The sequence below is a fragment of the Mastacembelus armatus genome, chromosome 2 (assembly GCF_900324485.2).
Source record: "Mastacembelus armatus chromosome 2, fMasArm1.2, whole genome shotgun sequence".
Taxonomy (NCBI): domain Eukaryota; kingdom Metazoa; phylum Chordata; class Actinopteri; order Synbranchiformes; family Mastacembelidae; genus Mastacembelus; species Mastacembelus armatus.
Window position 1 is genome coordinate 9,790,287 of NC_046634.1, and position 27,460 is coordinate 9,817,746.

General features: G+C 45.0%; 2 protein-coding genes and 1 long non-coding RNA gene across 10 annotated transcripts; 2 read left to right on the forward strand and 1 right to left on the reverse strand.

Moving 5' to 3' along the window:
- Positions 1-19,694, reverse strand: LOC113127056 (von Willebrand factor D and EGF domain-containing protein). Of its 6 annotated transcripts, none has more exons than XM_026301243.1 (34): positions 19,313-19,694; positions 16,556-16,740; positions 16,114-16,342; positions 15,852-15,917; positions 15,285-15,517; positions 13,907-13,996; positions 13,625-13,766; positions 12,911-13,128; positions 12,027-12,100; positions 11,630-11,906; positions 11,236-11,438; positions 10,245-11,155; positions 9,994-10,130; positions 9,741-9,902; positions 9,541-9,645; positions 8,895-8,970; positions 7,730-8,001; positions 7,366-7,585; positions 7,121-7,258; positions 6,261-6,710; positions 5,842-6,012; positions 5,721-5,753; positions 4,852-5,189; positions 4,279-4,774; positions 4,043-4,138; positions 3,861-3,956; positions 3,560-3,655; positions 3,298-3,393; positions 3,122-3,217; positions 2,883-2,978; positions 2,621-2,716; positions 973-1,068; positions 764-861; positions 1-162 (listed from the first exon to the last, which is right to left on the reverse strand). In XM_026301243.1, exons 1-34 carry the CDS (start codon positions 19,410-19,412, stop codon positions 142-144), a joined length of 6,213 nt encoding a protein of 2,070 aa, XP_026157028.1. In that variant the 5' UTR covers positions 19,413-19,694; the 3' UTR covers positions 1-141. The 6 variants fall into 6 exon arrangements, 5 of the variants coding, with proteins under 5 accessions (XP_026157028.1, XP_026157026.1, XP_026157025.1 ...); XM_026301241.1 differs by having other exon boundaries at positions 4,279-4,771; positions 8,895-9,009; XM_026301240.1 differs by having other exon boundaries at positions 8,895-9,009.
- On the forward strand, positions 1,931-4,407 carry LOC117152706 (uncharacterized). The gene is made up of 3 exons (XR_004463181.1): positions 1,931-2,106; positions 2,647-3,248; positions 4,287-4,407. It is a non-coding gene; the product is annotated as an uncharacterized LOC117152706 (long non-coding RNA).
- Positions 8,920-27,433, forward strand: kynu (kynureninase). 3 transcript variants are annotated; one of them, XR_003295371.2, is made up of 16 exons: positions 8,920-9,042; positions 17,867-17,963; positions 18,066-18,211; positions 20,578-20,909; positions 21,590-21,924; positions 22,361-22,555; positions 22,651-22,771; positions 22,853-22,935; positions 23,743-23,804; positions 24,062-24,133; positions 24,273-24,347; positions 24,499-24,645; positions 24,719-24,817; positions 25,259-25,342; positions 25,561-25,613; positions 25,797-25,878. XR_003295371.2 is itself a non-coding variant. In XM_026301245.1 (16 exons), the coding sequence occupies exons 4-16, from the start codon at positions 22,387-22,389 to the stop codon at positions 26,700-26,702; spliced, it is 1,392 nt and encodes a 463-aa protein (XP_026157030.1). In that variant the 5' UTR covers positions 18,195-18,211; positions 20,578-20,909; positions 21,590-21,924; positions 22,361-22,386; the 3' UTR covers positions 26,703-27,433. The 3 variants fall into 3 exon arrangements, 2 of the variants coding, with proteins under 2 accessions (XP_026157030.1, XP_026157031.1); XM_026301245.1 differs by lacking the exons at positions 8,920-9,042; positions 17,867-17,963 and adding exons at positions 25,976-26,206; positions 26,583-27,433 and having other exon boundaries at positions 18,195-18,211; positions 25,259-25,332; positions 25,797-25,882; XM_026301246.1 differs by lacking the exons at positions 8,920-9,042; positions 17,867-17,963 and adding exons at positions 25,976-26,206; positions 26,583-27,433 and having other exon boundaries at positions 18,195-18,211; positions 22,366-22,555; positions 25,259-25,332; positions 25,797-25,882.
- The last annotated feature ends 27 nt before the right edge of the window (positions 27,434-27,460 follow it).

The following is a 27,460-nucleotide window of genomic DNA, read 5'->3' on the forward strand; positions in this document are numbered from 1 at the left end:
TAAAAAAACCCATTTTTCTCCTGCTTCCAGTTTTTTCTGGTGATTTTTTTTTTTTTTTTTTTTGAGGTTCTGGGTCACCTGAAGGGTTTATCGGTGCTCACTGAGCTCCGACTGTTGGGTATTTGCTGATGTTACTGGGTCTCAACCTTGGACAATAGGGAGCTGAAAAACAGAATACAGGGATTTATAATGGAGGACACAGATCCAGGCTGAAAAATAAAAAAAACAGCAAAGCAGTACTTTGAAATAAAGACAAAGTTTTCTCCCCACTGTGATCCTAAAACACTTTCTCCTTCCCACTGCCAGTTTCCCAGAATTGATCTGCCTGGTAATAAATCCCTAAAGAGTTCTATCCTAAAGATTTGTACCCATAAGTTTTGTTTTTGCTCTATTTTTCATGGAGGTATCTTCCCCGGCTGAAAAGGTTTCAACCACCAAGTGCAACAATAAGTTTAGAAACGGTGTCTCGTCACAGGACAGATTTCCCCTGAATGCACCGGGATGCAGCATTTGTCACATCTGCACAGATAAACTGTCCACAAACATAACTGAGTTGTTTGATCACTGCTCCGTTCCCAGACTGTCCACTGACTCCTTTCCCACTCTTCTTCTTTCATGTCTTTGTTCACTGACCCTCAAAACATCATCATCTGTTTCCAGTTGTCTGACTCTCAGAGCAGCTGGGGAACATGTAGCTGTGAAAGTAACTGAGGTGTTTGTGCTTCCTTTCTCAGCAGAACTCCCTATCTTAAGTCCGTCTTACCCTCCTGGAGCAATCAGAACCTGAGTATCCGCTCCGGCAGGCGCAGACATTGGGTCGGACACATCGACTGCCATAAAGACACTTCTGTTCACAGAGAGCTGAGGGATAACAAAAGAGAAAAGATAGATCCACAGATACAGTCCTGTGATTCAGCCATTGGTACATGCAGTATCTTGCAATTTGTCTCTGTGTTTCGTTGTAACACTCACGGATCTGGCACAGCATGCCCTGCCACCCTGGGGTGCAGTGGCAGGTGTTGGGACCCACACACTCCCCTCCGTTCAGACACTTCTGGAGACAGCGAGCTGGGAGGCAACAGAAGACTTCACATTAGAGCTGCACAGGTCACAGGGACTGACCCTGAATCATTTCAAAATTATTCCTTCAGATGCAGCAGTCTGCACGATGGTGCTAAATTATATCTAGTAAGTGTCTGAAATCTCATTTTAGTGCTCATTATGAAGTTTACAGAACACAAGGGGTGTTGAAAATAGTGTGTGTGTGTGTGTGTGTGTGTGTGTGTGAACATCCCTAACGTTTAGATTTTTGCCAGAAGTGGATTCAGCAGCGTCACAGACGATAAAACGCTGCAGACACTGGAAATGATGGTTCCCACATGTGAAGCACGTGTCAGCCTGGAGGCCTCACCTTTTCACATCTCTCAGTGTCGCTGCACCTGCTGCTGCTTTTGTTTGGTGAGTTTTACACACAAATGGTTAAAATGCAGACTCTAGGACTGGTTTGGAAGTATGGAATGAGATGACATTAGTAAATGTAAATGTTTCAGCTTCAAATCTTCAAGTCCAGTTTGAATTTAAAATATATAATATTATAATATATATATATATATATTATAATAATATATAATTTTAAATTTTCCAGTTTCAGTTTAAAATGTTTTTCTATTTTTCACCCGTTTTTTTTCAGGTCTCCTTTTTTCGGTTTCAGTTCCGGCAATAACGTATCACGTGTTACAAGATCGTGTCCTCATTGGCCAGCTGTTTACGAGGAACTGTCAGAGAACCTTGTTCTCATTGGCCAGCTAAATGGCGGGAGTGTCACAGGACCGCGTTCTCATTGGCCAGTTACTTTTGAGTGACTGTTATTGTACTTCGTTCTTATTGGCCAGCTGCTGTTGCCAGGGCTGAGAGTCTGCCTGGAGACCGATTAGCTGGAGCACTGAGCCTATTCAAGGCGACGCTGGTCCGGTTTTCCTGTAATAGAGTCAGAAAATAGACACTTGGTGTGTTTTTGTGCTAGTACGAAGGTCTGTCGTTGGAAAACTTGTATTTCTGAGGAAATGGTGACTGAATAATCATAGTGGAGGCCAAAGGAATCAGCAGGTAGGTGTTCATTCTTCCGTTATAAATACAATATTTGTGCCAGAACTAAAATCGAAAAAAGGAGAACTGGGGAAAAAAAAGACGACCCTGGAAAATGGAGGATTGAAACTGAAAAATGAGTATTTAGCTAAAGTTACTTTCACTGTCCTCATTTTTGTTCTTATCGTTTCAAATCTCCCTCAATATTTGGAAGGGAAATTTATTTGAATACAACCAATCAGTGCTGGAATAATTAGAGATTAATAGCTCAGTAGCTTTGCTATTTTTAAGACGTTTATCAATATAAAATCTAAAATATTCTTGTTTTTCAGTGTTAGGATCTGCTGTTTTCCTCTCTTTGATATATTGTAAGTTGACTACCTTTGGGTTTTTGATTTGAAGACGTCACCTTGTGTGTTTACTGCTTTGTATTTTCAGTTTTTGCTTGTAAGATTGTTTGTTGGCTGAGGGAACAGGGGTTGTGGTGTCAGGTTGTATTTGTTGTGAAGAATTCTGTCCATTTCCTGTAACTTACGTTTGTCACATCTCTTCCCTCGCCAGCCTGACGTACAATCACAAACATCTGGACCAACACACCTGCCGCCATTCATACACATGGGTTCACACACACCTGGAGATGGAGAATTAAGTTTTGTAAAGCCACAAGTTAAAACTGCAATTTAGAACCATAAAGGTATTCTAGTTCTAGAAGAGTCAGAGGAGAATAAAGAGGAGCGTCAGCAATAGGAGCATAAGGAAGTGACAAAGAGGAGATGGGGATGGAGGGAAGGACTGACTTTTCTCACAGCGTCTCCCTGTGTATCCCTGCAGACAGGAGCAGACGTTGTTCCTCATACAAAGACCGCCATTTTTACAGGGAGGATTGCAGACGGCTGGGGCCAGAAGAAGAACATAAAACACATGAGAGAACTGAGAAGGTTTTGGACTCAGTCTGACCAGGCGTTATTTTTTTTTGTCAGGCTTTGTAATTGCTCCTGACTTTAAGAATAAAAGATGTGTGAAGTTGTGGATTTACCGTTCTGACACTGTGCTCCATAGAAACCATGAGGACACTCGCAGGTATTCGGCCGAACACACAAACCTCCGTTCAGACAGACGGGAGAGCAGAGAGCTGGACAAAGAGAGAAGCATCAGCACTGACAGTTTAGTAACACACACACACACACACACACACATATAAAACACACTCACCAGTCTCACAGGACGGTCCAGTCCAGCCTGATGGACACAGACACTCGTCTGGAGACGCACACTGACCTCCATTGTGACAGTGACGGCTACACACCACTGGGGTCAACAAAAAGTAATATCTGTCATGATAGTGAGATCATTTGCTTTTCTTCTAAAGGAAAAACTGTGCAGAATAAAAATATACCTTATCTGTTTTGTACAGCATGCATGCATTTTACTTTTGTTAAATAAATTAAGGAAATTGTTTTAGCTGCAAACTCACTGGTCTCACATCGAGGGCCAACATATCCATAAGGACAGGAGCAGGTCTGCAGGCCCACACACGTGCCTCCATTCTCACATGGAGACCTGCACAGAGCTGCACACATGGATTTCAGCTGATCAGTTATAGTTCATTTAATGTGTCGACATAATTTTTGGATATTTTTTGTTAAATGTGATGGTAAATAATCTTCAATACAACTTTTAGAAAATAATTTCTCCCAAAATGTGTTTGTAACCTTATGAGAAAAGGCAGGAAACTGCACTGAGGAATAACTGGACAGCTGGGAATCAAACCATACCTTCCTGACACGTTTCTCCATGAAAACCTCTGGGACACTGACACACACCTGGAGTCATGCAGAAACCGCCATTCATACACTCTGGCTCACAGATCGCTAATGGAAACACAAAACTGTAAATGTGCCAAATAAAAGCACAGACATAGATCTGAAAGCTTTGGTAAAATAATTATTTTATTTACCTGTCTGACAGTCAAATCCAGTGTAGCCCAGTTTGCAGCGACAGGTATTTGGTGCAGCACACTCCATGTTTCCTCCACATGTATGCCTGCAAACAGCTTTAAACACAGACAGATTGATCCTGGTTACAGTTTGTCAGTGAACCCTGGCCTCTGTAGGAACAGCCATGGTCAAGTCGCAGCAGTCGTATAGTCAGAAATTTGCTATAAGTGACTTTTCCCGTTCTGACCAGCTGTACCTCGACAGGCCCGTCCATCTCCAGTGTATCCTGCAGGACACCTTCCACAGCGGAAACCTCCATCTATGACCGGTTCACACTGGACACCAGGAAAACATGGCCGGTCGGTACAGGTCATCACTTGTGTGACGGTTGTCCTAACCCCTGGCTGGATGGAGGTAGCTCTCTGGAAGGGGGAACTGTAGACTGTCCTGCCTGGCGTTGTGACGTTCAGTACTGGGACCATCTGCGGCATCTCTTCTGACCCAGGCTCAGCCTCGTCTCCATCTGCCGAGAACTCCGACTCGGGCAGGGAGTGGGACAGAGCCGTGAGGGCGGCGGTAAGTGGGGGGGCAGGTCTCAGAGGGGTCCAGTGTTTGACCTGAGTGGATGTCCAGTGGTTGAGCTGGGGCTGGATTGTCTGTCTGGTTTGAGTCACATCAGCAGACTGAGTGTAGAGGTGATGAGCAGGAGGAGTTACCTTGACTGGTGTCAGTGCTCCTTCTGCTGCCTCCTGCTGAGACATGATCATAGAGAGAAGGAAGGTTATTGGATGTGTGACACCTACATACATGACAGCTTTCATGAACTCACCTTGGAGAAGGTCATATGAGCTGTGTCAAACTCTCTGGAGCCAGTGCTGCTAGTTCTCACGTTTGTCCTCGTGTCGGGTCTCAGGTTGGAGGTTTGTTGGGGGATGTGGGTGTTTGCTGTGACCGCTTCTCTCCTCCCCGTCCCACCTCCTCTCCCTGATGCAGGCGCCTGGCGTGGGGCATTGTCTCGGTTTGCTCTGGCGACAGACATGGAGACGTGTTTGATTCGGTGTCTGGTGGGCAAGTTGGGCAGGTGGAGCTGGGACGCCTTGCTGCTGCTTCCATGGGGAGGTCGGCTGGTCTTCCCTTCTGTCTGCTGCTGAGGAAGATGATTGGATGCTGTGGAAAGACAGGAGGGGACATCAGTTTACTCCCCAGGAGCATTTCTAGAGGAGGGGAACTTTAGTACCGTTGAAACCCTAAAAAATAAACTAGGAAAGTAAAAACTAATGTTTAAAGCAGGGACATCTGCTTAAATAATAGCATGCTCCTGCAACAGACCACCCCGTCCGTCTTTGGACAAATAAAATGATGAGACGAATTTGACTGATCTGCACAAACACTTTGTCCTGTCCTCTGACTCTTGAGACAAACACGATGTCCAGTAAAGGGATTTAAGTTGGACTGAGACAGTCTCTCCTGAGTTGTCAGGACCCCCCACTCCATCCTATGAGAAAAACCATAAAGCTGGCCTCGGTTGAAACTTTGCAGCACTGACTACTGAAGGTGGTTGTTGGATCCAGACAGTCCAATCGTTTACACTGATTTATCTACTGCAGTAAATGATGTTCTTTCCAACCAAGAAAAACACATAAAACATCAGGGAAACCACAACGTCATGTCTTCATAGAGCCACAATCTATTACTGACTGATGTTTTCATCAGATGTGGGATTTTCTTTCCCTGAAAAACATCAAGTGGTGGATTTTTCAGTAATGTGTTGTGTAATAATCTCAGTGTGTTTAAGCTTGTGTAAATGATCTACCCTTACCTGCCTTGGCATTCTTTGTGCAGATGCGTCCGTTTCCGTACAGACCAGGCGGGCAGCGGCCACAGACGTAGCCGACGTGTGGTGGCCTGCGGTTGATGCACTGAACCCCGGGGAAGCAAGGTCTGCTGGCACATGTAGCTGATGTGTTGATAGTAATGGACTGACCCGGTCCTGGAAGACACAAATTGTTGTCTGGCTTCGTTTTTGCGTCGTGTATTCTTGACTTGTGTAAAAATGCACAGCTGCTTGAAGGGTTTCTTGGGGGTAAAAAGGTCTGTGAAGTTCTGCTACTGATGAATATCTTCAGTGATCAGCAGTCCTTTAGTGGGTGATGTCGTGCCCCCTCAACCCTGTACGAATTTAAATGTGTCTGTGAAAGAAATAGGATTTGTAGAGGTTGTTGGAAAGGTTAGACTTACCTGAAGCAGGTCTGATACTTCCTGATGGCTGGGCTGCAGTGGACATCTTGTTGCTGATTTTGGGCTGATCAGACTTGACCTGGTCTGGTATAATTCCTGTGATGTGTGTGAAAGTGTACGTGTCAGTCCTGGATAGGTGGAGCTTAATTTTCAGGGTTTTTCTCAAAGCATCAGTCTCAGGTCTAGATACGCTCGAGGCATTTGCTGTGATGCTTTTGTTGGTGTCTGCCTCAGTGATGGTGGGATTCAGGATGATGGTGGCCTTTGGTTGTGATTGGCTTGGGTCGGTTCTTGGAGTTGTCCTCCCTGGCTCAGCCCACGTCTGCGGGGACCTGGCCTTCAGGAAAGGGTCTGTTTGTGTTTTGGGTGATTGCAGCAGAACATCTGTTCTCTTGTAGACAGCCATCTGAGGAGCAGATGTGGGAGTAATGGTGTCCGACCGGATAATCACTGTATGAAAAAAGACAAAACTTATATTTTGGATTTCCATATAACACTTTAATCTACCAGCAATAACTTTCTATTCCATTTGTAGAGCACACTTTGCATGTGTGCAGCTCAAAGAGTACTGGGCTCTCATCTGTGCACTGAAATTACTCATTGCTTTTTATCAGTGAAAATTAATTTAGTAAAACAACATCCTGCATAGAGTGAAGTTTAAAAGCATATTAGTGATTTAGCCATTAGTAGTTTTAAATAAAAATGTACTGCATTAATCCTTCTTAATAATGACTTAAAATAAAATATGTCCATACTTCAAAAAAGCAGCAACCTGAGGCAGGTCAGAGGTTTGACATATTATCTGTAAAGATTTATATTTGCAGAACATCTCTAAACATGTGCAGTGTCACCACACTTACTCGTACACATTGTCCCATTTCCCAGCATGCCTCTGGGGCATGGGCCACAGCTATAGGAGCCAAAGTTATTGAAGCACTGGACTCCTGGGAAACAGGGCTTTCTTTCACACTCGTTGATGTCTTCCAGGCATGTTACACCTGCCACAATACACACATACACAAAGTTAATTCTGTCATTATAAACAACTGATGCCACTGATAATTTATGGATTACAGCAGAGGCAGATTTTTGAGGACTGTCTCACCTCTCAGCCCTGCAGGACACTCACACCTGAACCCACTGGCTGAGTTAACGCACCTCCCGACTGGGCATGGAGCTGACAAACATTCATCAACATCCTCAGTGCAGAGTTTGCCCTGCGTACCCTCAAGACACACACACAGGTATTTCCCACTGCCGGCAGGGTAGTTGACATCCGTCACACATGAGCCTCCGTTCTGACAGCCACATGGCACCACATCAATCTGTATTACCAAAATGAGAATTTCCTGTTAGTATAAAACTCTCCGTTGCAGAGATAGTCATTATACTGTGCCCTAATTATTGTTGACAGTGGTAATCTGTTGACTTTTTTGAAATTCTGTCTCCTTTTCCCCTCCAGCTCTCACCTCCACAGTGAAAGTGCTCTGGGCGTTGCATTCGTCGGACAGCGTGAAGCGGAAGGAGCGGCTCGTTTCACGTCCTTCCTCATCAAGAACCACTGGGACCCTCCAGATGAGGAGGCCAGCCGGAGACAGGACGGCTCCCTCTGGTCCATCCTCCAGCTGGAAGAGGAGCGCCGAGCCCTCGGGGTCTGAGGCTGCAAACTGGAAGACGAAGTTCTCCCCGGAAAATGTCCGCAGATCATTTGGAGGTGGGTGGAACGCTGGCGGCTCGTTGACTGAAGACAGAGGAACAGAAATAAAGGTGTGCTGACATATATTTATGATGCACTTTATGCCAAAGAAGCAAGGCGTTGTGAGCAAATACCATTTGCTTTGCATGTATTTGCATCAACCTACAGTCAGTTATTCCCACCCCTCATCTATAATACAAATCTTAGTGTTTTGATGACAGATTGTGCTTCCTGGCCTGAAATAAACTCTGTACGAGTCAGCTTGGTTTGGCAGGAACGTCCCTCCAGGCACTTTCTGGAGGAATCACTGTAAACTGTTCCAGCTCCAGCTGGAGCTCATTTCAACTTTAACTTTGGATGTTTAATAAGACGATGATAATCCTGGAAAACACCTGCTCATTGTGATGGTCATATGTTAAGAAACCAAGAAGGCTTATTAATAAGATTATCACTAAGTTCAGTTTGGCCCTGGTTACCAGGAGAGGGATGATCTGACCCCACTGATTGAGAAGCTGATGTTTTATAGAAAAATTCAGGTTTTAATTCTGAGAGTAATACTGGTCAGTTATTGCTGCTGCTCCAGCCTCAGTGTCACAGCTGACTTGTGGTTTATTGGGTGTCAGTAGGGATGATTGTCAGTCTCAACCATGTGATTTACCCCTCTGCTTCCCTCACCGACAGGTCAGGGCATGCTGGGAATTTAAACCTGCACTCGTTTGATCTGCTGCTGAGACAAACAGGACCACAGTTGGATGACGACCTCTGCGGTAGCATTTTCTCCTGCTGTGTCATCATTAGTGGGCTGCAGGCGGAGTAGGAAACATCTCTGTCCATACAGTCAAAGATTTGTGTTTCTTATCTAAATATGATGCATCTGAGAGGTCCAACCCAGGTGCTGAATTCATTATGGTAATTTTAAAACAGTAAGTTGTGTGTACCTTGGTTTACAGACCAGGTGAATTTGGAGGTGTCCGGGTCACAGATGAGGCAAGGGCTGCTGGGATTGGAGTCTCCCTGTGCAAAACACATCCCATCGATGTTACATGTCCGCTCCTGGCCAACAGAAACAGAATTAACCACAAAAAGGTTTGTTTGTGTGCTCATATTTACAGCGCTGTTTTTGTGTGTTGACATGTTGATTTCAACAGTATGAAACATGTTTTTTTCAAGAGGTTTGTCATCAGTCGGTGGGTGGGAACAACAAATTCCATCCATCATCTGCTCTAATTCAGTTTAGTTCGGTTTTGGGAAGTGCAGGCTAATCTCTTGGTGTCTGCAGCTGTTGCACATGTGGGTGTGCATATGTCTTCAGTTTTGCTTGTTTTTAAAGGAACATGTTTTTCTGTCGCCGTTCCCATAAAAAATTCTTCCAGTAACAAAAGTTCCACCTCGGTGTCTGATGATTTTGAACAAATGTAGGTTTTGAAATAACCAGCTGCTGCATGTTGTTGGGAAATCTCTCCTTTAATCATTTAAACAGCTTCCAGTTGTTCACAGCAAACAAAGCAAATAAAATGTTTCACCACACTTCCACCCAATGAGTCATATGTATCTCCTCAGTCTGCATCTTGTAAATGAGATTACCTTTAACTTACAGAGCCCTGAGCGTGTCGCCTCGCAGACCTGGCAAACACCATCATAGATGGTCAGCACTTTGGCCTGACTGTACTGGGAGCCGTCATTGGTCACCTGAATCAGGAATAGAAGGAGATATTGGAAATAGCGTCATATAAAACAGCCAATAATCCACTTTAAGTTGCAAGTTATACGAGGAGACACGTTACCTTAATCTCCCACCGAGCGTAGGGTTTGTCGTCCATCATGAAGTCTTCAGTGCTGATGGCCGTGTTGCTCAGGGATGGGATAGCACAGTCTAAAGCTTTGGAACTGAGGAAGGTGGCTTTTGTTCTCTGTTTTTCTCCTGGAACCCAAACTCCATTCATGTACTGTGGAGGCAGATGAGCGTGATTCAGAGGAAATATTTGTTTAGTTTCTGCATTGAGGGCTCTCAGCCTGTCTGACGTTGCCTGTCCTCACCTTCAGTCTGGTGGCATGGCAGCTCAGGTCAGGGGAATCGATGAAGCTGAGGCCAAAGACCCGAACACTGCGACAGTCGAAGGCTCGGATGTCACACAATCCACCGTTCTCCAAATCTGTTAACTCTACAGGCTGGCCTGTTACAGGACGTATTATTGTTAGTTCTTCAGTTAATTACAGGTCATTTAAAAGAAAGTTCATTATTTCAGTGCAGTTACAACACCTCACCAATGAAATGCTTCTATACTCACTGATGGTCAGGCTGCAGTCATAAAAGCTGTGGCTGGGATAGCACTGACAGCCCCATTCTGTACACTCTCCATTTCCATTGCAAAAGTTGGGGCAGCGCAGCGCCGTCGCCACTTCTCCAGATGTTCCTGATGGATCAGCAACCTCCAACGCCCTGTGGGTCCTATTTTCCAGGAGCCTCCTCTCACACTCATTCTCCAGGTATGGCAGCAGTGCGTCTTCCCAGCCCAGGTCATCTTTGAGCTGCAGGTCCAGGATGCACAAATCCACTGCCTCGTCCAGCCGGCGTCCTAGCAGGCCCTGGCACACTGCACCAACAGTGGAGCTGGTCAAAGCCATCTGGCACACCTCCAGAGCTTTGGCTGACGTTAGGCCGCTTGGTGTGGGCCACTGGGGTTGCGCCTCTGGGCGGGCCTCTGCCTGATGATCCTCAGGGAAGAAGTAGGCTAAATTCTCCAGATCAGCCTGGCTAAGGCTCTGGGCAGTGAAGACTGGCTGGAATTCAAATGATTCCTGTCTCCTCTGTCTGTCAGCAGAAAACAGAAGCTCTTCCCTAAACTCACTATCTAGTTTAAAGTCACTGTCACTGTTTTCATTGATTTGGCTGTGAAACTGAAGATGCCTCCTCTCCAGAGGATGACTGTTAAATGCAGACAGATCCAGGATGCTTTCCTCTCTTACTGGACTCCTGATGTATTCCACTGTAGTGTCCATAGAGGGAAACACAGATGTGTAATCCACATTACTGTAAGCTATGCAGTCAGAGTGAGCAGAAGGATTGTACTGGTTCCTTATGCCTCTGCCAGTGTGATGGGAGGTGCTGTATCCTTTGTGGCACTGACAGAAGGGCCTCCTGACCTCCTGCATCGTTCCAGGAGGTGTCTTGTCAAATAAACTCTCACCAGGAGCTATCCTAGCACACATACAAGAGTAGGGAAACTCTAAATAATCTACCATTTCAGCCACAGGTTTAAAGAAAACAAACACACTGACCTCCAGTCTTCTATGAAGCGATGCACATCACTGGGGCCATAAAAGCCCCCGTCAGGGTCGTGGAAATCGTTGTTGCCATTGCGATCGAAGGTGCCACAGAGGCCTCGTGTGTTGCCGTAGTCCACGCTGGGCGCCCGGACAGAAAGGCTCATTCCCCAGTCGCCAACATCGGCCCGAACAAAGGCCCCGGAGGGAAACACCAGCTGCAAGAGGAGAATCACATCCAGAAACTAATTAACAAAATCCTGAGACTTACAACCTAGAAGAGCTGCACGTTCTTGATCAAATTCATACAATGGCAATAATTAGAGTGAAGGTCGAGTATGAAAGAAGCAAGAGCATGTAATGATTCTCCAAACAAATCTACACTGGTGTCAAAATGCTCGATACCTACGGTGACCTTCCTCCCCTGATGGGACTCCAGAACCCTGACCCGACTGCCCTCCTCGTCTCCCAGGTTCTTCAGGCTAAGCTGTGGCCTGGTTTCCTGTGGCTGACCATTGCACATGTCAAAAATGCCAACCTCATTTCCTTCTCGAACCGCAATGCCACAGTTGCAGGCGACGGCATAGTGTCGGCTGCCACAGTCCCATTGGCGAGAATGGACCTCAAACTCCCTAGTGAGGCTTCGGTAAAGGACAAAGGTGCCAGTCTGGTGGTTTTCATAACGCCTGCATGCAGCAGATTGACAGAAGGATAAACCAGTATCCGCGTTAACCTGTTGTTTTGACAAACTGAAAATGTACCAACTGATTTGTTGATTACTGACAACGTATGAGGGAGTAGATTACCTGCCATCCAGTGTTATAATGTGTGGATCAGTCAGAGAGTAGCACATGGACGTGGGAATGTCCTGGACGGTGACCTGGGGGCAGAGGTCGGGAGCACAGAGATTAGCCAGGGCCTTGGGCTTTGATGTTTCTGTTGAACACAGATGGGAGAACTCCTCTGCAGTGGGCCCCTCAGAGACACAGTGTCTGCAGGTCTGACATCAAGTCTTACATAACGCAGTAGCTTGTGTGAATGCAGCTAATGACCTCTTAGAGCAGCCACACTTTGGGCTAAAACCCCCCAACCACCTCCTTCAGTTTCATAAAGCCCAGTATGACTGTGTACATGTAAACAGTTTGGCTGAGAGTCCTGTAATTATATCTGTCTCTCTAATACTTTCTAATTAAAGTAATACTTGGATTATTATATTACATGGATGTTTCTGTGTCTTTCATTTAGTTATGGAACATTCTATACTTTTGAGAAACTCTATCCCTCCAGGATTCCTGGAAGTTCACTGGAACCACCTCAAGAAACCCCAGTGAGATACATGTCCAATGTAGTTAGCATAAAACTGGTCTTAATATCAACAGTTCTTGAAACAAAATCACTTTTGGACTATCCACATGGACTGAAGAACACAAGATAACGTCCCAGAAACCGCTGCAATTACCATTTACAATTAAAAACTATCCTAATGTATAAGATGCCCCAGAAGTCCGATGCCACTTTCATGCCTCAAAGTCCAAGTTCCAGTACCACTGAGAGCCACTTCAAGATTCTCTTTTTTGAGTTTCTGGAAAACAGGAATCCTCAAGGATCTCCTGTAGTCCATGCAGACTACATCAGAACACATTTATCTGTAGTTATGCATAAATATCCATAGAGTTTTGCTTCAACTCACTTTAAGGGACACAGGAACGTAGCTTCTCCAGAGTCGTGGTGCACCGGGTCCAGGCAGAGCGCTGATCAGGCTCAGGCGGTTCCCATCCCGTGTGAAATCAGTGACAGCAGTGACAAAAAACGTTGCCTGACCACAGCTGCTGTTACTGCAGGCGCTGGACTGGAGCTCCACCTGGCAGGCAGACATCGCCACGTTTGAGGCCTCGCGTCCAAGACTGTCTGCGGATGTCAACACAGCAGCACGTTAGTGTTAATGGACAGAACACAGCTGCCTGCAGAACTGTAAGAGTTACTGAGCTGGCTTTGATGTGATGATGTACAAGGCAAGTCAGGGCACAACTGAAGGAAAACCCAAACAGGAAGGAAAGAGCACTAAAGATGCCAACTTGGCACATTAATCGTCCTTAATAGAGCCAGAATATTTGGGCTCATCTAAAAATGACACAGCCAACCAATTAGGAGCATTTTTTGAATTTCATTCACTGTGATATTATTGTGGTGATTAAAGTTCGAGGAAGCTTGTGGTGATGCTTGTGTTTCTCAGAGATTAAAGATTGGTGTGTTTGGTTGACTGTGGTTGGCTGCAGGCTCATTCCATTCGGTTCCACCTCCAGCCAAAATGAGGATTTTCTGCCTCCACACACACTCAGACTGTGAGCATCTGTGCAGACAGATAAGTCAGAGAAGATATGTCCTGTTTTCCTGAAGGTCTGACCTGGGTCATGGATGCTCAGAGCCAGAGGAAGTCCACAGTGGTGGCCCTGGTCAGGGCCGTAGCAGGGGATGGGCACTGTGCTGTGGACGGTTACCTCATGCTCCTTACTGTTCTCTGCTATGTGGAGCGAGTCTGGAGAAAACTGATGAGCAAGGGGGCAAAAGTGAGAATTTGGTGAGTTTAACTGGAAACGTCTCAGCTCTACAAGGTTTGTATTTTTTTTCTCAAATTGTTCCTGTACAAAGACAGACTGAAGTTAAAACACAAAACAAGAACGTTTACCTTCAGTCCAGTGTAGAAACTCTCACTTTCTTTTGGAGTTGATCTGGTGTGGCTTGAGTTGGCAATGAAATTTGACACACTGCAGGAAAACTGAAAGGAAAGATAAAGGTAATAGTTTTTGTCTGCAGATTTTTAAATGGCCTGGGGTGTTATTGTTGAGCTGTTTAGTTTTTCCTTAATTCCTGCTTTGACATTAAACATCAGGAACCTAGTCATTTTAAATTCTGCAGAACCTCTTGGTCCCACTTTTGATTACATTTCCAACGTGGTTATTAGTCATGAAAGAGTCTAACAATGTGTGACTGACACTATTGGTGTATTTGAAGCTCCAGCTCAGTGTCAGGGTCAAAAAGGAAGAAATTGGAAAAACTCCATTGCAGCATCAACATATGTTAAAGTGGGGCCCCGTGAGCTCAGCCCGGCCCTCTGCAACATGTTCCAGATTCAACTAATACGAGCCAAATATGGCAGTACAGTGGGAATGGTCCCCAGCTGCACGAGGACGTCACCTCATTTTCAAATAGCATCATGTTGAAAATCTAATAACCTAATGTCTCCTGGGAATGGTAGTGTTCAGCATCCTCTGTGTTATGGCTGGAGAACCAGCTGTTTAATCATAACACAAATTATCTCAGTGGAGGAGCTCAGCCTCAAATTGTGCTAAGGAACCAATGCCTTCGTTTAATATTAAGATTCTGGTTTTTGTGATTTCATGAGATTTCTTCCTCTATGAACTGGAATAACTATTCAGGAGTCTGTGCCCCCTTTTCAAAAAACAAAGTATAAAACTGAACTTGACCATTTTGATGCCAGAACATTAACTTGACCCTCCCCTGGCTTTGTTTTGTATGGACCCTGTTGGCTGTGATAATAGTAGATGGGTAAAACACGGGAGGACACCATTCACAGACTTTTTCTCCACCGAAGGTTAGAGCGTAATCAGCTTATTTGTCCTACAGGATATGGAGATACTGCCATTATTGATTGATTGAATGATAACCGAAGGATACTTGACTACCAGTCCTCTCTGCAGGTCTAGAAACTTGCAGAAAAGCATATTCTCAGCCAACAAAGCAGTCCAGCCTCACTGCACATGTGTATATCTGCCCAGAGAATCCCTTGAGTTTACTGTGCAGATTTCAGTAGAGAGGTTGAAATGGGAGGCATGTGGAACGAGGCTTTTCCAACCTGCAACTGATTTAACTTCCCCACCCTCCTCTTGCCTTGTCCTAATGGAATATGACGCATGTTTTCTCTTTGCGTTTGCTTTGTGAGGCTGAACCCAGGCAGACGGGTCAGCATGATCCATGGCTTAAGGTGGATGCTCAAAGGGTCAAACCCTGCGCATGTGCTTTCAGCACCGTCTGGCAGGAATTACCGTTTCTCCGAGCCGGAAGTGAACGCCATCCATCTCCACCAAAGAGAAGGGCTTCAGGGTGGATTCCTGCCTGATCTCAGCCTTCATGCTCTGGCCGATCCGTCTGGCCCAAACCACCTGGAAGCCCAGTGGTTGGCTCCAAGTAGGCGGGATGAAGGAACACCTGAGGTGGACGCTGTGGCCGATCAGCTCCGCGGTGATCACTGGCCGAGACGGCGGAGACGGGGGTGCAGCTGAAAACAGAGGGTTAGGCGGCGTTTGGGTTTTTGGTTTCCACAGTAAATGATTTTTGAAGCAATACTGAGGCCTAGTACAATCACATGAATTAGTTTAGGCTGCAGTGTTTTATTGTTTGAGGATTAGAAGTGGAGTCGTTTTTAGTCTCAACTTTCCTCGGTTTTTCTTCAGTAGGTAAAAACATCTGCACGTTGATTCAAAGAACATGTTGGATTTGCAGATGATCATAGTGCAGTGTAGTGGGGTTCTACATGACAGTAAATCTCAATGATCAAAGTGCAAACAACACTGTAATTGCAGATAAAAGTTGACATTTTTATAGTCTCTTACCTTTGCATTGGCCGTTGACTTCCACCTCACCTGGAGGGCAGAGTCTTGGGCCCAAATCAGGAACAACTGAAACATGAGGTTTATCAGACACCCTGTCTGAGGCTCAAACATATAACTTTATTTGCTTTTTACATCCATCAAAACATCTTAACTAGGCAAACACTCACATCCTGAGACTTTGTAGGACAACAGTCATGTCTGACCTTTGACCTATGCAACCAACACAAAGCAGAGTAATACCCAGCCTATCCAGCATGTTCACCTTTAGCACAGTATCCCATGCACCCCTGCGTGGGCTGCAGGTAGTACAGCAGGAAGTCACCACAGTTCCGCACCGTGACGGGGATGCGGAACAGGCAGCAGTCCTTGGCACTGCCCTGGAAGAACTGCCAGGTGGCGCAGGCGGAAAGCTGGCTGACCTCGCCGGGTCGCGGCAGGGAGGCGTCCTTCAGTGACAGCCATACCGGAGCCTGTGTACCACAGCGGTTCATCTGCAGGGGGTGGCGATAGAAACAGTCATTATCTGCAGTGGGGGGTTATTATGGGCTCAAGGTGTTCATTATACCCACCTGCTGCGTGTTTTCACAAACTGAGGTTTTTTTTTGGCTGATAAATAGATTTTTCAAAGGATTTTGACACTGAAGTCGTCACAGTAAAGACACAGGAGAGAGAGTGAGAGCAGAACGAGACAGTCCAGAACTTGCCTCAACACAGGTGGTCGGCATCTCCGCCGGCTTGTTGTTGATCCTGAATCTGTACCAGCCCGTCAACAGCGAGTGGTCGCAGATCAGGTCCTGAATGGCCGTGTTCTGGATCTCTGTGGAGTCGAAGTCAACGCTGCGATATGGATTACGCAAAGTCCGGTGGCCACCTGGGCGACACTCTGGAGCTGAGGAGGAGAAGGAAACAAGGAGGGTGTCAAACTATGAACTCCAGGCTGAGCTCTGCTGCAGCTGAAAGAGGAAGAAAGAGGAACAAACTGTTGCTGAAGACCTTCATCTTGGTATCAAGGTCCAAGAACACGAAAAGAGTGAAAAAATGTGATAAAATAATTTGGATCATTTGCTCTTTGACCTCTAGAGGGTTTCTAACAGACGTTCCTGTAAGCCTAAACCTGCCCTGGCAAAGGACAGTGAAGCGGTTTTCCATCCCAGCTCACCATCAGACCCTCCACATGTGTGAAGTGAAATGGGTCAAAGTCGTCAACTGAAGCCTTTCAAACCTAAACACAAAGAACAATTCGGTCTTTGACTTCCAGAGGACAAAACTTTCCCCTTGTTTGAGTTTGATTGTGGTGGCTGAGTAAAGTCGTGTCAGGGAGAACAAACACTCTGGGTATTTAGGATGTTTTAAAACAGGTAACGCCTGGAACGGACAGGGCAAAGTTACTGCCAGTGACCCTAAACCTAAACAAGTTCTTTCAGGCTGGTCTTCGTGTTGACAGCCCTTTGAAAGCGAATGCCCGTTTACATTGTCACCCGACTGCGTGCATGCCTCGTCTGGAAGCTCCACTGACGTGAGTTAAGGTCACAGGTTGTGCAAACAGCCAGGCGTTCGGGGAGAGGGACAACTGATGAGACTGGCTGCTGGCTAAACTCTTCCTGTTGGCATCTTAATGAGTTTACAGAGCTGCAGGGGAGGGGGGGGCAGTGAGCTAATGAACCGGCCCCTGGGGAAGAGCAGATCCCACTGGGAGGTGGGCCCTCAGCAGCCCAGATGTGTAGGGGCTTCTCCAGTTCCTCAGAAAAGAAGATTAATTTGGGAGACCGTGGCATTAACACCACATTATTGGGGTTATGAGTCTTTTTCCCCAAGCGCCAAACAGAAACAGTCACAGTAGATACAACAACGACATATAAGGCTAACTAGGACAGTTTTATGGTCAAAAACACTGAACATGCTTGAGGTTGAAGTTTCTAGATTGTTTTTTTCTCTCACTAGTAATAGGAAATGTTTTAAGCTGAAGGTCCTGATGCCTAAATCACTTGTCCTTTGTATTTTTTTTTCTTCCCAAGGTGGAAAAGCAGAAGTTCGGCTGCTGAGGGACATGAGAACAACCTCAAACAGACCTGAGGAGGAAGACTGTCCCTACAGTTTCCAGTACAGACACATGTGAGCGTGTTTTGGCCAATCTCATATCAAAGCTCATGTTGATGTCAGTCTGTTTCTGTCATCAGTGAACGGTGCACTGATGCTTTGGTTGTGTCCCAGCAGTGTTTTCTGCTGTGTCTCTTCCAATAGTCCACCTGTGGCATTTTAGTTTTTCATCACCAGTGGCGACTTCATGCCACTGTGTCCTTCGCTGAATTGATAACTAGCTCATCATTGCCAAATCTTCTGACACTGGGAGTTGAAATCAGGTAAAAACTCAGAACTAAATGAACTTTTTACATTTAAATGTTTCTTGATCAAAAGTAGATGCAGACTTGAACTGTGCTGAAAAGGACAAACACCTGAGGAGGCCATTAGAAGACAATGTTTAAACAGGCCTGCTTCAGATAAACACATACTGCTTGGAGCCCTCGAGTTACAGGAGTTGTGGTAGACTTTGCTTTGGCACAGATATGCCTGGTGTTCTTACAAAGCATTTTGTTTTATGATGGTCTGCCTTAAAGTTTACGACAGCGTGCTTTGATCTGTTGTTAGACGCCCTGGAGACAGAGATACCCACAGCAGCTACATGTCAAATAAAAGCCGCTGACTGAAAGTGCTAGTCAGAGGATGAGCTGCAGGACTCCAGGCCCCAGTGTGGAAATGGAAAATAAAATCAGAGCTGGGAAGCTTTCAGTTGCAGTGTAAACAGAGCCTCAGTCGACTGAAACAGTAGAATTAGATGTCACTTTTGTGCTAAAATCATTCAGGGTTCATGCACGTTTTACAGCCCTCTCTTAAATGTATGGCCTGACAGAGAGAAAAGCACAATGGGAGAAATCTGAGAAAGAGGAGTGGACTGTATAATTCTGGATCACTAGTCTGTTTGTTTTCTGTCTTGTTTGAGTTGCAGCTGCATGTTTGAGGCCTCATTTAATCAGTTTTCCCTCCGTAATTAAAAACTGTAATTAACATCAAGGTCAGTCAGTCAGACTTCTTCCATCCAGGCCTTTGTCTCCAGTCAGTGGCTCCTTGGTTGAATTGATCACTTGCTAATCATTTCCACAGCTTCCTGACAGTGGTCACTACAGTTGGAGCAGGTAACATGTGCTGCATAAATGATTAGTCTTTTATATTAAGTGCTTCTAGTTGTTAAAGCGTTATTGATTAGACTCAATTGATCTGAAGCTCTGGTTTGCATTAAACATCTGTTTCTAACTTAGATGCCCCAGATCGTGAGGATGAGTTTTATCTGAGAGGTGAAACCATCTGCTGCGTGGCGGCTGAGGGCTATGTGGAAATCGTTTATGCTAAATCGATGCATTTCAACGAGTCGCAGAGCAACGTGACAGAGTTTTCCATCCACTCACCAAGTTGCGCGAACGCCCCAAAGTGCACGACCCACAGCAGCGCGATGCGTAAATATCCGGGGAACGACAGGCTCACCGAACCAAATGCGCAACAGTCCATGGCTGCAGCTCCGGGTTAAGTAGATGCAGCAGTCTGGCCGCAGTCGTCTGGTCCCATTGAAAGTTTGGAGAAACGTCGTCGTGAAAGTGGCGCAGACTGTCCTTAGCTCTCAGCTCCCACTCGGTAATTAGAGAAAAGCTCGCTGCAAACTCCGGCTTTGTTGTGCAGAGCGCGCAAAATGACAGGGAGAAGAAGAGGGTGGAGGGTGTGTTCCTGTAGGTGGGTCCTCTCCGACCCCCCAAACAACAGCGTATCCAAATCCAAATCAACAAATGCGCCATACCGAGCCGAAATCCTCTCAGCGGCGTGTCCGATGCGTCATCACGCTTTGTTACAGCGCAAACACTTTGTGCTCGGTGCGCTCCGGATTTCTGTTTACACTCACTGCTGGAAACACGATCCGTGCGTGAGTTCGAGCAAAATCAAAGAATAACGTCGGAGAGCATCAACCTCTGGGAACATCTGGATGTGTCCGAGCTCCTTTAGCTCCTCTGTTTAGAAAAGTTTTAGTTTTTCCAGTCGTGGTTTATTTGAGGGGATAAATCTAAGCACATGACATTAAGCTGTACTTTTCCAAAAGCAATGATAAAAACCAACTCCAATAAATGTTTGTACTTTTAACAGATTTAAACAAATAAAATAAAATACATATGTGTGATTTAGCACAGGCACACAAATCAGACCATAGACTTTCCCTCCTCACCCAACTAAGGAACAAACCTGCTTTATGTCTCATTTCATTTTCACAAAACTTCCAGAAATGCCCTTTAAAGGCAGGAGAACTCCAGACAGCAGCCACAGAAAACATCTGTTGATGTGCCTGGAAACAGTGCCAGAGGATTTTAAGTGCAGGTGGATGTGAGAACCTGCAGAGCAGGACCAGAGTAGGTCGGCCTCTGCAGCAGAGAGTAACTATCAGGTGCTGCAGCCTGCAGAGACAAAGACATACCTTTCCACTAAATAAAAGACCTGAGAGGAGCAGCAGGTGTTCTGCTCTCACCTTTTCATTCCAGCTTTGCTTCAGTCCTGTGAGAAGCTCTCAGGCCTTCCATTTCCAGGCTGAGACCTGACTAGATGCTTGCACCCCTGTTTATGTTGTCACCCTGCTAACCTGCCTGATGACAGGATGGAGGGTTAAAAGTTCATTCTTCTCTCATCCTCCCAGCTGCTCCTGCATCCTAATGTCCCATAACTCCAGGCTTCTTAACACCTGGTCACATGACGTCTGTGTGGTTCCTGGAGCCCTCCCTGGTCTGAGACCGCAGCGGTGGTGGCGTCTCGCTGCAGAGAAAACATTACCTGCAGCCTCGTCTGATGTTTGTGCCAAGAGAAAGGAATCGGGGTGGGGGGGTGCGGTGCTGCCTCCTGAGAGCTTCCAGATGTCACATCCTCTTTTACTGTAAGAACAACAAGGGAACAACATGGAAGAGGCATGTCAACAGTTACAATACTCCCCCAAACATCTTGCCCCCACATTGTTTCTGCAGTCATTAAAAGGTGAGTCATCATGTGTGCTCAGCTTTTCAAACAGCGACCAACACAAGTAGTCAGGACATGTTTTCTTAACGTGTAGCGCTGACCAAAGGCTGTAATGTGCCTGTTTCATGTGTGCAGGGCAGGAAAATAGTTTCATATTTCAACAAGGAAAGTTGTCACCTGGTTAGACATTGATCTGAACCCTCCAGCGTTTCTCCTGCTCTCACAGGATGAAACCAGCTGACAGACTTTGAATTCACACGTTAGGACTATGAGAAGGGATTTTATTGATGAGACTGATTGAGACCTTATTTATAGCTTATTTTGGAGACATCACTGTATTTTGTTCTTCCAACATGAACTAACAAAATACCTGCTGTAAAACAACCAGTACTGTAAGATACACACATACGTATATTATCTATAAACCTGTTTTTTATAGACTAGACCTGACAGTACTTGTCTGTTTGTTGACCCAGATAGACCATATTATCTGTTGGCAAAGGGCAGGTGGACCATGCGGAGGCCTCACGTGTGACGAGTAGATTGTAGTGAGAATAGATATGTCATAGTTTCATCTGTGCAGCATGCATTTCATTTGAGAGGAGGGACAATGTGTTTTCCCATTTACACAGGAAATGTTCGATTCAAGCGCAGCACCGTGTCATAAAGTCACCGACTTTATGAAACCTGTTTTGCAGAGGAAGAACTCGACTGTTGTGCACAGCCTCAGGGTCGACCTGCAGCCACCACAGTGGAGTCACAGCCGTGGGTTTGGTGTCAAGTATTTTTCTATGGAGCTTCACAAATGAAACTGCAACCACAGAAATAGGGAAGTCACTGTCTTCTGCCTGTTGGACAGGACTTCACTAACAGGAATTAGTCTGAGCTTATAAAGGGAAGCTCCTCCTTTATGTCGGGCTGGAGGTTATTTGGTTAAAGCAATGATTAACCTGATGTTGTCGTGGAAAGTTTAAAGAACATTACCAGGACAGAGATTCACTCAGTCTAATTGCTGTAAACCGCAGATCCAGTGGTGAGTTACACGCTTCACTACACGCTTCACTTTATGAACAACTGAACAACTCAATCGTGTGTTTGTGTTGCTTATGGAAAAATGGTTTTAACTGAACACAGGGTGTTCCTGTTTATCTCACTCTTTAGTACAAATGGGCTGTTTAAAGGTCAGAGTGCAGGCAGATACATGATTCAGTTAGAAAATGCTGTACAGTATTTCCAGATATACCCAAAACTATGTACTTAAGCATGAACCTAAGACCCTGTGTTGACAGTAGGTGTAGCTTTACTGTTAACATTGACACCACGGCCTGCAGGTTATTGTCACAGCCAGGTTTTGCAGATAAAACCCATCATGAGTTTGAGCATGGGGGGATTTTAATAGATCATCAGTGTAATAGACACTTGTAGTTTATTTGTTCATTTTGAAGTGATGCTATATTCCCTCTCTGCAGAGCAGCAGCCTCCCTGTCTCACACTAATGGATCCGTTTGTTGGTTTCACTCTGAGAGAAACGTTGGAGCGGGTTTCAGCCTCTCTGGGCTGCAGTCCGACCTCTGCAGAAGTGGCTTCGTACCTCGACAGCCGCGACACTCTGCGACATCTCCGAGAGGAATTTCTGTTGCCCAGAATTTCAGATTTGCCTCCTTGTGGGTAAAAGATGGTGGTGATTTAGATTTGAGAGTGCAGTGTCTATTTTCTGTGAAAATGATTGGGATTTCTTTCTGTTTTGATGCGTCTGTAGCTGATCTCTCAGTGGTCGATGGCACCAAGGAATGTATCTACCTCGTGGGAAACTCACTGGGGCTTCAGCCCAAACTGACCAGGAAGTACCTGGATGAGGAGCTGGACAAGTGGGCCAAGATGTGTGTTGACTCTCTCATTTGACATTTACAGAAAGGATTTACAACAAGGCATGCATTTTCTTAGAACGCCTCTTTTTGCAGGGCTATTCATGGTCACACAGAAGGTTCTCGACCTTGGGCGTGGGCTGAAAACAACATAGAGGACCTCATGGCTAATGTTGTTGGTAAGAGACGTATTGGGCCAGTGTTACCTCAGTATTTATTATTATAGTAGTGGTATTGGTGTCATTTCACAAAATCTGGATTGATTTGAAGCCACTGAAAACTTTTCACATTGGTTTTAATATTTCTGACCAAATATGCTAAATTCCATCTGCAGGTATTATTTTCTTCAGGGTCTAGCACCTAATAGTTGCTTTGCTAAGACTGTTCATGTGTATCGATCATACTGGAAAACAAGTCCCTACTTTCAATCAGACTATGAATTAAAATGGTCTAAACTCTTTCCAGCTGAGCCTCAAATCAGAAATGACCAGATTAGTGGAACAGAGAGAAGCTGATGGAGAAAAGTTGACACACAGGAAATGGGTTTGGCACAAAACCTTTTTAGGGAAATAACACACTCACTGCATGTTATGGTTCAACTGCTGAGGGTGCTGCAGCCCCCCTGCTGGTTGAGGTTGCACATAAGCGTTTTTCAGGTCACTGCACTTTTAGGGTCCGAAGTGCATGTGCCAGTCTGCAGTTCCATCCTCAGACTCTGCATTGGGCTGATCTGTCATCTGATTTATTTCCACTGTTTGAGTTTATACTCATCATCATTTCCTCAACTTGCTGGTTGGTTAATTTCTCAGATCAGTTATTTCTCAGCTGATGATTTTCAGACCAATATCTCAAAGAGACAGAGCCATAACTCAGTCAGTAAAACTTTGTGTTTCTACTGGTCCATGCAGTTTTAAAATGCTTTAACATCTTTGCTTGAACAAATGTGCACGACATGACACAGACATGTCTCTGTTGTGTTTTTACAGGAGCTAAACCTGAAGAAGTGGCACTGATGAACGGCCTGACAGTGAATTTACACCTCCTGATGGTAATTATTTCCCACCACACTGTTACAGTAGGTTTATTATTATCAGAGTCAAGAAATCAGGAATATTCTTGGTTGTGGTTTGTTGGATAGAAAATGTTGGTTGTTAAACATTTTGTCAGACATTTTCTGAACAGGCCTTAAAACAGTCCTGTAAAATATAAACCGTAAGTTTCGTCTATTGCAAAGAAAAAAGCAGAGCAAATATTTTGATCCGTTTCAGTGCTAACACTCAGTTTATGCCATCGTACACTCGGCAGCTTTCCTTCTACCAACCCACAGCGACTCGGCACAAAATCCTTTTGGAAGACAAAGCCTTTCCTTCGGATCATGTGAGCAAACCTGCAGATGCTGTTGTTAAAGGCTCTGCCACTGAAATCAGACTTAAACTTGATGTTTACTGGATGTGTAGCTGGTTGCTGAGGCCTGACTGGTTAGTCTCCTCTCACCTCGACTGTCTCCTGTCCTCAGTACGCTGTGGAGTCTCAGATCCGGCTGCGTGGGTTCGAGCCCCAGCAGAGCATGCTGCTGCTGTCGCCCAGACCGGTACGTCCCACTGGAGTCGGACACAGCTGATGTCTTCTATTTCTGTCCTGCACTTTTGTTTTCATTTGTATGAAATACTAAAAAAGCCACCACAGAGCAGCCGTGTCCCTGTCACCAGTCTGAGCAGTGATTGTTGCTGCCACCTGCCCAGGGAGAAGAGACGCTGCGAACCGAGGACATCCTGGAGCTGATCGAGAAGGAGGGGGACTCCATCGCTGTGGTGATGTTCAGCGGAGTTCAGTACTACACAGGCCAGCTGTTCGACATGGCTGCCATCACTGAGGCCGGCCAGAGGAAGGTAAAAGTACCATAAGGCAACTTTCCACTTGTCTGCCTGCAGCTTTTCACAGTAAACACATTGTATCTTTCAGGGCTGCTACGTCGGTTTTGACTGCGCCCATGCAGCAGGGAACGTAGAGCTGAAGCTGCACGAGTGGGGGGTCGACTTCGCCTGCTGGTGCACCTACAAGGTCAGCTGACAGGAAGCAAATATCTGACAGAAAGATTTGCATTATATCAACACCTGAACATCAGCACCTACGTTTATTGCAGTGAAATGTCTGACTTTGTAATTCATGTTTCTGAATTTACGTGGTCTGACATTTCACGTGACTATGTGAAATTCTCAATAATCAAGTTGTTCAATGTCACATCCTTAATTTGCTGTATTCATTTTGCTTTTTGTTCATGATCACTTTGTATTTGAGATGCAAGTTTTTGAGTTGGCTTAAACCTCTAGAGCCAAGTGCACTGGAATAGAACAAACAGAATATAATTCTTGAATATTTAGGGATGAGAATTTTCTTACTTGAAGTTGAGAATCCTAAAGTTTATAATTCAAATCTTTGTCAGATATTTCAGACTCCAAAATCCAAAAGAATTTGTCTGATGTGGTGACTGTGTTTCTGCAGTATCTAAACTCAGGTGCTGGGGGTCTGGCTGGAGCGTTTATTCATGAGAAACACAGAGACGCCATCAAACCGGCGTAAATTACAGTTTGTACTTACATCAACACACACGCTTCAACTCAGTGCTGGAAAGCAACTTAGTACTTTTACTCAAGCATAGTTTGATCCTTTAGCAATTACCTAAATGTATATAGTTGGAATTGTGCCATCTGAAGACTTTTGGAGATGATCAGGGGATAAATCTAATAACAGACCCATAAAATAATGATTTAATCATTTCATTTTCTCTGTAACGTGTCCTGCAGGCTGTTGGGATGGTGGGGACATGACCTGAAAACACGATTCCAGATGAATAACGGTGGGTTAACAGTTGAACCGAAGTGTGGAAGTTCGACGGGAGCTGGGGTTGTTAAAGTTGCTGTACGCTGCCATCTTGTGGTGTCTGCAGATATTACAGCTGTGGTACAAAGCTCTGAGTAGGTTTGGTAAAAAGACACTTGTATATTTCTGTGTAACAATCACAGTTTTCTTCTGTTGTCAGTGATGGAGCTGCAGCCTGGTGTGAGCGGCTTCAGGCTGTCAAACCAGCCCATCCTACTGGTCTGCCCCCTGCAGGCCAGTTTACAGGTAATAATACAAGATTCCCAGTTTATTTTGTGATGTTGTAACTACAAATACAATACAAATATAAATACAAAGTTGTGTATTTCTTTTGCACAGGTGTTTAACAAGACCAGTATGCAGGTGCTGCGCAGGAAGTCCCTCCTTTTGACCGGTTACCTGGAGTACCTGATCCAGCACTACTACACCGAGGACCCCAGGCAGCCCAGTAAACCTCACATCCACATCATCACGCCCTCTGACCCCAAGCAGAGAGGCTGCCAGCTCTCCCTCTCCTTCTCTGTCCCCATCCGAAAAGTCTTCCAGGAGCTGGAGCGGAGGGGAGTCGCTGTGAGTAGCTGACCTGTACAAAGTATTTTTATAGACTCCTGAGAGGAGAGTTGCTATGGAAGAGAAAGAAAAACACCCAGAGGTAACTGGACCTGCACAGTCTTGGGAAAACAGAATAGCCTGGAGGTTGTGTGTTTTTTTTGTTTTTTTTTTATCCCTACAATGAATATATGAGGCGTGGTGTTGTAGATTTTAGTGGTTTTCTCTAAAAACCCAGAGTTTTTAATAAATTCCTGTATGTGCCTAAAGGTTTATTAGTATAATGTAAAGTATCAAAGGTAAAAGTAGTAATTGTCCATCATGATTTATGATGGCTTTGAAAAAAACTCATCTCCCTAAAAACTGATCACACTTGGGCTCTTGTCTTGTTTCTCAGTGTGACATGAGGGAGCCCAGCGTGCTGCGGGTCGCTCCGGTGCCGCTCTACAACTCGTTCACCGACGTTCATCGCTTCGTAGAGACGCTGGGACGAGCTCTCGCCGCCAGCAGCCAATGAGCGACGGCGGTCTGCTTTAATGTGATCACGTGATTAACTCCAGGGTCAGAGGTATAGAGGTAATGTTTGGAGGCTTTAGGCAACTTCAATTCAAGTAATGGATGCAACTACAAATACATAGATATTTCTGAGGTGAAGACTTGCTGAGATAAAAATGTTGAGTCAAGTCAGTTTAATTGTAGGTTTGACCATTTCTCTGGTGCGTCTGCCCATATTGAGCTGAGTTGGGTTTTACACTTACTCTACAATATGAGTATTAAAAAAATTAAAACTGAGATATGCAAAGTTATGAATTTGTCAAAATATGAAATAAGTCAGAATTTTGAGATGAAGTTAAAATCAGGACTGATCATTGTTTTGGTCTCCAAGTTCTAAATAATGAGACAAAACAAATGGAAGAAACTGCAGAGACAAAAGGGAAAATTATCAGTTAAAGTATTTATTTTTGCTATTCAGTTATTACATAACATCACAGATATGAGACAATAAGGCACATTTTTACATAGTTACAGCAAAAATACGTTGAATTATGAATCAGACATGTGGGCTATTATGAATTCTGAGCAATAAGATGAAAGATAATTAACCACAAAAATAAAATTATTTTTCTTAAGCCAAAATAGTTTTATTCTTCTGTGCTGAAATATATTATAAAAACGTTATGTCCTTATCATGAGACTGTATTTTTGAGCCATGTGAGTTAAAATGATGTGGATAAAAGGTCAATGTTGTGATTTATTGAGTGAAACTATGAGATT